This window comes from Corvus cornix, chromosome 27, assembly GCF_000738735.6.
Source record: "Corvus cornix cornix isolate S_Up_H32 chromosome 27, ASM73873v5, whole genome shotgun sequence".
Lineage (NCBI taxonomy): Eukaryota > Metazoa > Chordata > Aves > Passeriformes > Corvidae > Corvus > Corvus cornix.
Genome location: NC_046355.1, coordinates 503967 through 514417, shown reverse-complemented (window position 1 = coordinate 514417; position 10451 = coordinate 503967). Strand labels below are relative to the sequence as shown.

Here is a 10451-nt window from a genome sequence, read left to right as displayed (position 1 = left end):
ACCGAGACCGTGACGTCATCGACAGCGATGCTGTGACGTCACTCCCATCGTTACCTCAATCCCTACCATGACATCAGAGACAGGCGCCGGGACAGACTTTTATTGGGGCTCCCTGCCCCACCCCCAGCTTGACTTTTTTTTTTTTTTTTTCTTTTTTCCTCCTTTTTCTTAAAAAATAAATGTACAATTCCGGACAGCGGCAGTACAAAATATACACGTCTGGGAGGGGGGCGGGGCACACATACAAAAATAGAGGGGACGGGGGGGGGACATGACCCCCTCCCCCGGGGGCCCCTGTGCCCCAGCCAGGGGAGGGGCGGGGGAGAGGGGGATGCGCCGGGGGGTCCCCAAACCCACCACCCACCCCCCCCAAGGGTGGGGGCAGCACCCAAGGGCCGGGGCTGGGCAAAGTGCGTCAGTGCTGGGGGGCTCCGGGCCCCCCGGGGGGTTCCCGGGGTTTGGGGGTCCCGGGGTGGGTCCCCCCTCACTGGCTGCCGGGCTCCAGCTTGTAGGAGAGCTCGAAGAGCAGGTTCTGGTTGTCGATGACGCGCAGCTGCCGCACATAGGCCTTGGTCTGCAGCTGGGCCGGGGACGCCTCCAGCTCCAGGCCTGGGAACGGCCCCAGAATGGGGGAATGGGAATGGAGGGATGGGGATGGGAAAGCGCAATGTGGGAAAGGGGGTGCGGCAGTGGAGGGGATGCAGGGATGGAAAGATGGAAGATGGCAGTATGGGAATGGGGATGTGGGAATGATGATGGAGGGATGCAGGGACAGGGGTGGCAAGGTGGTAGTGGGAATGCAGGGGATGTGGGGGTGGAGGGGATGCAGGGGTGGGGATGGGAAAATGCAATGTGGGAATGGAGAGGTTGGGGATGGAGGGGATGCAGGGGTGGGGATGCGGGAAGGAAATGGGGATGGCAACGTGAGAGTGGGGATTGAGGGATGGAAGAGGTGCAGGGGATGCAGGTGAAGGGATGGGGATGCAGGGACAGGGATGCAGGGATGCAGGAATGGGGATTCAGGAACGGGGATGCAGGGCAAAGGGATGAGGGATGCAGGGATGAGGATGCAGGGTGAAGGGATAAAGGGATGAGGACGCAGGGATTTAGGGATGCAGGGACACGGATAAAAGGTGTGAGGAGGCTCTGGCCACATCCCCATCCCTCAGGGCCAGCACTGCAGGCTCAGGCCCGTGTGGGCCCCCCCAGCAGTGCCCCCCTAGCCCTGGCAGTGCCCCCTCCCCGTCCCCCCCACTCACAGAGGGGGCGGCTCCGGTACTTCCGCACGGTTCTCACTTTCTCGGCGATGCAGTGCTGGGGCACAGAGAGACCCCAGAGTCAGCCCCAGCCCCCCGAGATCCCACCCAGTCCCCCAGGGACCAGCAACCCCCCCAGGAGCCTCCTGCACACCCCCCACCCTCAGGGACCCCCCTCCCCCAGGATCCTGTTCTGCACCCAGGGGACCCTGAACCCTCCCACTCCGCCCAGACAGGGGAGCCCCAAACACTCTTGGGGGGTCCTCCAGCCCCTCAGGGGAGTCCCCTCTCCCTTGCCCTCACCCTGGGGGTTCCTCTGCCCCATCTGCCCCTAGAACCCACCAGTTTCTCCACGTTGACCAGCCCATCCAGGAGGGTCTTGCTGCCTTCGTGCAGGAAGGTCAGATCTGGGGGACAGGGGAGGTGATGGGGAGTCCCGTGGGGTGTCAGAGGGACCCCAAACCCCCATGGGGCAGCCCCTGAGCCCCCCCTCACCTTTGAGGATGAGCGGCACAAAGGGGATGAGGGGCGGCTTCATCTTGGCCAGCACCTCCCGGTAGGTCTTGTGGTTCCTGCAGGGGTCCTGGGGGGGAAAGGGGGTTCAGGCTTTAGGGCAGGGCTCCCTGGGGGTGCCCTGGTTCCCCCCCCCATGCAGGTGGCCATGGGCATGGGGCTGGTGGCCTGGGGGAGGGGGGCAAGGACACCTTGGGAACATCCCCTGCTCCCCAAACACCCCCAGGGGAGGCCTGGGGAACCCCCAACACCCGTGGGAGCCCCCACACCTCTCACCCACCGTCAGGTTCTCAAACTTCCGAAACAGGTTCTTGAATTTCCCTGGGAGCTTCTGGAATGACAAAAAAACGGGAGGGTAGGGAACACCCAGCGGGGTCAGGGAGCACCAAAGGGGTGGGCAGAAGCATCCAGGGGGTTCTGGGAACACCCAGGAAAGGGTCAGGGAGCATCTGAGGGTGTCCAGAAAGGCCCAGAAAGGTCTGGAAGCACCCAGAGGAGTCCTGGAAGCACTGGGGTGAGGGTGAGGTGGGGTCTGAAAGAACCCAGGAGAGGTCTGGGAGCAGCCGGGTGTGGGCACGAGCATCCCGAGGGTCCTGGGAGCACCTGGGCAGTGTCAGGGAGCAGCCAGGGGTGGTCTGGGAGCATCCAGAGGGTCCTGGGGAGCACTGGAGAGTGGTGTGGGAGCATCCAGGGGCAGTCCGGGAGCACCCAGAGATGTTCTGGGAATACTGAGGGGGAAGGGAGCTCCTGAGGGGTTCCAAGAGCACTCAAGGGGGATCTGAAAGAACTCAGGAGGGGTCTAAGAAGCAGCCAGGTGTGGGCATAAGCATCCCAGGGGTCCTAGGAGCACCCGGGTGGTGTCAGGGAGCACCCAGGGGTGGTCTGGGAGCTTCCAGAGGGTCCTGGGAGCACTGGAGGGTGGGGTGAGAGCTCCCAGAGGGAAAAGGGACCACCCAGGGGTGGTCTGAGATCACCCAGGGAAAGGGTCAGGGAGCACCTGGGGGTGTTCAGAAAGGCACAGGAAGACCTGGCAGCGCCATGGGGGTCAGGGGCCCCCCAGCCCTCACCTCCCAGGTGAGGCGCAGGCGGCTGACGGCGGCGTTGTTGAGGCCGATGACGATGGCGTAGAACGAGAGCATGTCCTGGTTCTGCTTGCAGCTGGTGGGGGACAGCGTGAGGGGCGGGCTGGGCACCCCAGGGACCCCCCAGCAGCCCCTCCCCGGTCCCCCACTCACATGGCAGCGATCTTGATGAGCTTCTTGAGCAGGTGGGCGCGCTTGCCCAGCCCCTCGCAGAGCAGCAGCTCCGTGCCCACCCAGTGCTGCACTTCACTGCAGCGCTGCAGCAGCAGCTCCAGGTTCGCCGTCTCCCGCCGGCCCCGCTCCCCGTGGAACACGTAATCCACGAATTCCAGCTGGGGGGACGCACACGTTCCATCAGAGCCCACCCCCCCGCCACAGCACGGCAGCTCCCCCGAGCCCCCCGAGCCCCCCAAAACCTCGTGGATGCAGCGGAAGAGCTCCCAGTGGAAGGCTGTGAGGTGGTTGGCGACGTCCTCGGGCTCGGCACGGTGGATCTCGGTGTCCCCCGGGACCACCTGGATCTCCTCGGGCAGTGGCACCTGCGAGGGGACAGCGGATGGGGCACTCAGGGGGTGCTGGCCCCGGGGTGGGAGCGTCCCCCCCGATCGCGGTGCCAGGTGCCGGGAGGGGGACGGTCTCTGCCGGGGTGTCCCCACCACGGAGCTCACCAGGGAGTCGAAAGTGTCCCTGGTGCAGGCGAAGAGGTGGCTGTTGATGCCCAGGGTGGTGAACACGCACTCCTCGCTGGGCTGCAGCACCGCTTTCTCTGCCGCGGGGCACAGGGTGGGGTCAGCACCGGCCGGACCCCCCAGCCCCGCCCGCAGCCCCCCACCACCCCCGGCCCCCCGGGCACCTCCGGACGAGGCCATGGTGACGAGGATGAGCGCGTCCCCGCGGGCGCTCTGCTCCTCCGAGTACTGGAGCTTCTCGGTGACCGAGGCCAGGATGTCCTGCACCGAGGCCGAGAGGCGGCTGCGGATGGTGACGTACGAGTGGTCGGGCATGTAGACGCGGCAGAAAACTGGGAGAGGGCGAGGGGTCAGCGCCGGGCACCCCCACACCACCCCCGGCACTGCCCACCGGGGAAACTGAGGCACGGGGAGGACGCTGAGTAGACCCGGAGTGGGCACGGCCCCGTGCAGAGGCTGGTGGGTCATGGAGGGGACCCCAATCCCCCTCAGCTCCCCCCCACAGTCACTCACTCTCGTCAGAACCCCGAAATGCCACCCGGGTCTGCAGGCAGGAGTCGATGCGTCGGAAATGCCGGAACAGCGGCTTCACCTGCTTGTTCGGGGGGGGCGTCTCGTCGGCCACCCTGAGGGGGCACAGGACAGGGCTCAGGTGGGGCCCTGGACCCCCGGGGCTGCACCCCGAGACCCACGGGGTGCCCCGGCAGCCCCCACCCAGGGCCTCCCGCATGGCAGGAGGGTGGGCACGGGGAGGGCACTGGGGCACGCTGAGGGTGGGCACAGGGGGAGGGTGGGCAGGAGGGTGCCGTGGGGAGGGGTCCGAGGCTGCGCACGGCGAGGGCATAAGGGGGGCACAAAGGTGGAGGTTAAGGTGCAACCGGGAGGGCACCAGGAGGGGGCTGCTACTGACCCCTCCAGCCCCTGGGCACCCCCAAGGGCCACAACTCCTCGTCCTTCTTGAGGACTCCCTGACCCACAGGGACCCCCAGGACCCTCTGCCCTCCCCTGGGACATTCTGAACCACAGGGAACCTCAGGACCCCCTGTCCTCCCTGAGAATATTTTGTCCCACGGGGACCCCGGACTCCATAGGATTCCCTGCCCTCCCCGGGAACCCCTGACTGATGGTGACCCCTGGTCCCCCAGGCACCCCTGACCACCAGGGGACCCCAGGACCCCCTGACCCTCTTCTCACTTGAGCTCCACGGTCTCCACGAGCTGGTGCAGCTTGATGATCTCGTCCTCCAGCTCGTGGTAGAGGGACGTGTCCTTCATGATGAGCAGATAAAGCTCCTGTGGGGTGAGAGGGGTCAGGGCCGGGGCTGCAGGGGACTGCTGGGGGGACACGGGAAGGGGACACCCACCTTGATGACCTTCCCGGCGCTCTCCTCCTCCTGCAGCAGCCCCTTGTAGGTCTCGAGGAAGTGCAGCAGCACGGCCAGCACCGCCCGCTTGCGCTGCAGCCCGGAGCCCTCCTCCCAGCGCTCCGGGGGGCTGCCCGCCGCCAGCACAAAGGTGGCACCGTCAAGGAGGTGCCACGGCAAGGAGGGACCCTCGGCCACCCCCCAGCACCCGCTGCACCGAGGGACCTCATTTGAGGGTCCTTGTGCCCTCCCTGGTAGCACCACAGTGCCCAGCTTGCACCCAAACCTGTAGCCCACCCCCATAGCACCCCCATGGCTGCTCCTGTGAGCCCCCCATAGCATCCTGCTGCCCTGCCCATGTCCCACTCCTCCTTGCAACCCCATGCCCATCCCTTTGTCATCCTCATGGCTTCATGGCACCCTAGTAGTGCACGTGCTGGTGCCCTCCTGGTTGCACCCTCATGCCAGCTCTTGTGCCACCACCATGTCCCCTTCATAGCCCCCTTATTCCCACCCTCACTGCACCCCAATACCCTCCTCATGTCCAGCCTCCGACCCCTCCTCACCCACCCTCGTGCCCACCCTCGGGGCCCCCCAGGACCCTCCAGGATATTGCTGGTGCAGCTGCTGCAGGAAGCGCTCGGTGGGCAGGAACAGCGAGTGGGTGAGCACGATGTCATCCAGCAGCGACTCTGGGGGGACAGGGGGGGACAGGGGTGGGCACCCCACCCACAGAGCCCCCCGACACTCCCGGCGGCCCCGTGCCCGGCGGGATGGGCGGGTGAGGGGAGCGATGGTAATTCTCAGGGTGACACCGGGAGAGGCCGAGCCCCACGCGAACCCCCCCGCCCCGGCGCTGACTCAGGGCCCGCTCCCAGCCCCGGGGCAGCCGGGCCCGGCCGAGCCGGTGTGGGGGCAGAGGCGCCGGCAGGGCGGGACCGGGGCCGCGACGCCCCGGCACACCCGGCAGCCCCGTGAGAGCCCGGCCGCGGGCACAGCAGGACATGGCACAGGGAAACTGAGGCAGGCAGCTCGAGGCACACTGGGTGGGTGCCACAGCCGGGCTCTCCGGGGCAGCACGGGTGGCACCACCCTGTGAAGGTGTTTTGGCAAGGCCAGGTGAGCCGAGGGCCCGGTACCGGCGTCAGTGCCCGTCAGAGCCGGCATCAGTCACCGCCACGACCTTTGGACACGGCACCGCTCCCTCGCCCGGCACCAGCGCAACCCTCGGCCCCGAGCGGGTCCCCAGCCGAGGCTGCCCAAGCAGCTCTGCCACGTGCCCAGGGGATACTCTGGTAGCCCTTCAGAGGCCCAAGGACCCGACTCACGGAGGGGCCATGCAGACCATCCCCCAGTCACCCCCCAGCTGTTAACCCGGTCACGGATCCGTGCCAAGCCAGGGCAGAGGGTCCCCTGGCACCCCTGCACCGGGCAGAGCACCCACGGGGCATCAGCTGCTGCCGAAAGCAGGACACGGCAGTCTGGGGCACAGGGACAGACGGGGGCACCGTCAGCACAGGGGGTGCAGGTACACGGCCCCCACCTCTCCCAGCCCCCCTGCCCTGAGTGCAGCCCCTTCCCATGTTCTGCCTGTGGGGCAAGAGTTGAACACTCCCCCATCCCTTTGGGCTGCAGCCCCCTGCAGCCCTGCCTCAGTTTCCCCATCCCTCTGCAGCATTCACGCTGTACCCCAGAGTCGCAGGGACGTTTTCCCAAGTCGGGACCCCCATGCTGGCTCCTGCCCCCCTGCTCCCTGCCAGCCCGAGCACAGCCAGGCCTGGCAGCGTGTTGGTGCAGGCAAGACCTGGTGCTGCCAGTCCCAGCTCGTCCCTACCCGAGGGCTCCTCGTGTCAGTGGTTGCACCCAATCCCGGCCCTGGCATCACTGGAGCAGGGGGCTGGCGGTGCCCTGGGGTCCCCGATGGCCCCTGGTCCCAGCAGCTGAGAGGGATTGGCCGGAACAGGGATCCCCATGGTGTGGGAAGGCTCCCACCCACCTGCACCCAACCTGGCTCCCACCCAGCTCTGGCACCAAAAGCACCCCAACACCTGGGCATGGGGAGCCGTGGTGGGACAGCACCGGGAGGCCTGTGCCGGAGGAAAGGGGCGTCCAGCCCACCCCTCCCCCCTCCACTGCAGCTCCCGTCGGGGCTAATTTTAGCACCAGGAGGATGTTGAGGACCATCCAACCGGGAGGTGGATGCTGCAGTGACTGCCGGTGCCCGGCCACCCCCGTTCCCCACCGAGCTGACGCTGCCATTGAGCCCATATCCCCCGCCAGCCCCTCTGCCGCGGTGCCTTGCCCAGGGAACTCCTGCCCACCCCGCAGACTCCTGCCCACCCCGCTGCCACGGGCGCCCTGCCCCGGCGGGGACCCGGCCTTGACCTTGTCACCCCAACCGAGCACCGCTGTGCCCTGTGCAGGGCCACCCGCCTCATCGGGTACCGGGGTCCCGCACCCCGCTGTCTCCCACCGCAGCATCCACCAGCGCATCCCCCCCGCAAGCAGCGGCCGCCCCCGGTCTCTCCCCGCTCCGCCGCATCGCCCCGCGATCCACGCGCTCCCCACCCCGGGCATCCCCGCAGCCCCTCCCGGGGGTCCCGCAGCCCGTCCCGTGGGGTTCCGCAGCCCCGTACCTGCCCCGCAGCCCCTCCCGTGTGCAGCCGCCGGCAGCCGGTCGAGGAGCGCGGACAGGAGCCGCTCGGGGGGCGCGGGCGCGGCGGGGGCGCAGCCGCAGCCGCAGCAGCACCGGGCGGCGGGCGGCGGCTCCGGGCTCGGCGGCTCCCGGTCCCGGTCCCGGTCCCGGTCCCGATCGCGGTCGCCGCACGGTGACGGATCCTCGGGGGAGCGGAGCGGCGCTTCGGGCGGCCGCAGCTCCAGCCAGCGGCCCTCGCCCCCCGGCACCGGCCCCGCGGGCCCCGCCGGCTCCTCCGGGGAGGCGGGCGGGCGCGACAGGCTCTGCCGCCGCGGCGCCGGCACCGACCCCGGCCCCGGTACCTGCCCCGGGGGGACGGCGGGGCGGACGGGCAGGTGCGAGCCCGGCTTCTTCAGCAACTTCTCCAGCGGCTTCATGGCCGCCCGGGCGCGGCGGCGGCGGCGGCTCAGGGGCCCATCGGCGGCGGCGGCGGCTCCGTTCGGCTCCGCTCGGGCTCGGGCCGCGGCGCCGCTCCCCGCCCGCCCCGCACCGGCTGCGCGTTGCGCCCGCCCCGCACCGGCCCCGCCGCGGCCCCGCCGCCAGCACCGCCCCGCCCCGTTACGGCCCCGCCGCCGCCGCCCCCGGCACCTGCCCGCCCCTTCCCCGCACCGCCGCCGCCCCCGGCCCCGCCAACGGCACCTGCCCGCCCCCTCGCCGCACCACCGCACTCGGTACCGAACCCGCCCCGGGGCTGCGGTGACAGCGGCTCGCACCCAGGACACGGTCACCGCCCGCTTCCCCGCAGCCCCCGCACAGGTGATGCATTACCGGCCCCGCATCCATCTCCCCGCATTCCCCCCTCGCATCCCCGGGGTACCGCCACGCGCGACCTCCCCACCACACCGTACAGCCTGGGGGGACACCCAGCCCAGAGTCTGTCACCCCCTGCTGTCACACACCGCGGCCGGGGGGCGCAGCCCCACAGCCCCCTGCCACGTGCTGCCTCACACGCCCGGCACACCCCCGTGCCTGGTCCCCCTCGCACACCCACACAGCTCCCCCACGCCAGCCCAGGGGCACATGGCACCGCGCCCCCCCCTCCCCCTACCCAGTGCCGCCGCTCCCCAGTGTCCCCTGCACGGAGGGGCACATTCCCAGTTGTGGGGTGACCCACCCCCGGACCCCCAGCCCAGCTCTCTGCACCTGCCGCAGTGTGGGAAAGGGCCGGGGGTGGGTGCGAGACCCCCCACCCTGGCATCCCTGGGGCTGGGTGCCCCCGCGGGCAGGGCGGGCAGGTCGGAGTGGCTGCCAGACCCCCCCTCTGCCGCCTGCCAGGCCGCAACGGGCCCCGGCGTGTCGGGGTAGGTGCCGGGGCAGGTTCCGGGGCAGGTTCTGGGGCAGGGCAGGGCAGGGCAGGGCAAGATGTGGCGCTTGCCTGGGGCTGATCCTCCTGCCCCGCACCCGCGGGATGCCGAGCACCCATCCTGCCCATGCCCACTGCCCCCAGCCCCACCTTGCACCCTCTGGACACGTCAGCGGGTGAAAACAACAGCGGGACAGACCCTGTGTCCTCCTAGTCCCGTTCTCCCGAGTCTATCCCCCTGCAAACCCACGGCCCTGCGGCAACCCCGGGGTGGGATGGCGGCAGCGGCCGGGGGGACACAGCAGGTGACCCCTTGGCCTTTGCTGGGCCGCACTGCCCGGGGGGTTCGGGGAGGGATGGAGGAACGAGGGTCCCGGCAGCTCCCGCTTTGTTCCCGCTTCGCCTCCACCCGGCAGTTGCCTGGCAACTCCATCCATGCGGCTGCCAGAGAGCGGCAAAACACGTCCCCACATCCCCACATCCCCACCCGCGGCTGCACCGAGCCCTGTCGGGATGGCACAGCATGGCATGGCCCGGCACATCCCTCCTCTGTTCCTCCAGCCTCCAGCGTTCAGATCCCCCACATCCCATCCAACATCCCCAAAAAATCCCGCTCTGTTGAGCTCCTCCATCCCCTTTCCCCACGGCATCCGGGCAAGGGTTCCCGAACCTGGGTGCAGGTGGTGCTGCTGGCCAGGTTCAGCCACGCAGAGAGGGGCTTCTCCTGACAGCAGGAGGGGAAACTGAGGCACGGACAGACCTCACTCGCTGGTGGCAATGGGGATGCACTGGGCCACACGGGCAGGAGGGACCTGGAGCACTGTGCCATGCTGAGGGCAATGCTCCCCCTGGGAAAGGTGCCCCAGATCCGGCCCATCCCATCCCCTCTCCCCAGCTCGGCAGGGACGGGGGCACTGCTGGCGCAGAGTGAACTATTGGCTTAATTAATTTGCTGTTATTTCTCCTAACGAGCTGGGATCTGGAGCGGGCGCTTCCCTCGGTTGGCAGCCAGCGCATTCCCCCGCCCCGGCAGTGAGCCGGGGGTGCGAAGCCTCCAGGCACCGCTCAAAACAGACCGTGTGTAGGAGGGAAAAATTACACCCCGGGAAAAATCCCTCCCCAAGCCAGCGCCTTAACCCACTTCCCAGCTGCAGCGCTGGGAGAGGGGAGTCAGACATTTGGGGAAGGGGAGAACTGCCAAGAGATGGGGGCAGCTCCTCCATTAGGTCCCTGTGAAGGGCTGAGCCAAATCCTGGACCATGCTCAGTCCTGATCCTCCTGCCAGGGAGGGAAACTGAGGCAGGGGCGCTGGGGAGGGATGGGGCAGCACAGCAGTGGGAGCAGGAAGGTGATGACTCCTACTGCTGCTGCTGCTGGAAGGGCTCTGGGACCCCCACCCCACTGTCAAATGGCCTCTGGGACCCCTACGCCACTGCCAGCAGTGAGGGCAGGAACTGGGGAGACCTACAGAGAAGGGAGGAAAAGAGGGTGGGATGCAAAGGGGGGAGTTGGGGTCCCCCCTGCCCTCAAAGCCACCCTTCCACTGTGGC

At 68.7% G+C, this 10451-nt stretch overlaps 1 protein-coding gene across 1 annotated transcript; it reads right to left on the bottom strand.

The window, feature by feature from the left end:
* Positions 1–85: 85 nt before the first annotated feature.
* On the bottom strand, positions 86–8040 carry RAPGEFL1 (Rap guanine nucleotide exchange factor like 1). The gene is made up of 15 exons (XM_039565862.1): positions 7540–8040; positions 5517–5595; positions 4904–5054; positions 4735–4832; positions 4054–4166; positions 3705–3872; positions 3520–3617; positions 3268–3390; positions 3005–3183; positions 2837–2927; positions 2050–2100; positions 1752–1839; positions 1599–1663; positions 1260–1314; positions 86–609 (listed from the first exon to the last, which is right to left on the bottom strand). The coding sequence occupies exons 1-15, from the start codon at positions 7973–7975 to the stop codon at positions 485–487; spliced, it is 1920 nt and encodes a 639-aa protein (XP_039421796.1). The 5' UTR covers positions 7976–8040; the 3' UTR covers positions 86–484.
* Between the last annotated feature and the right edge of the window lie 2411 nt (positions 8041–10451).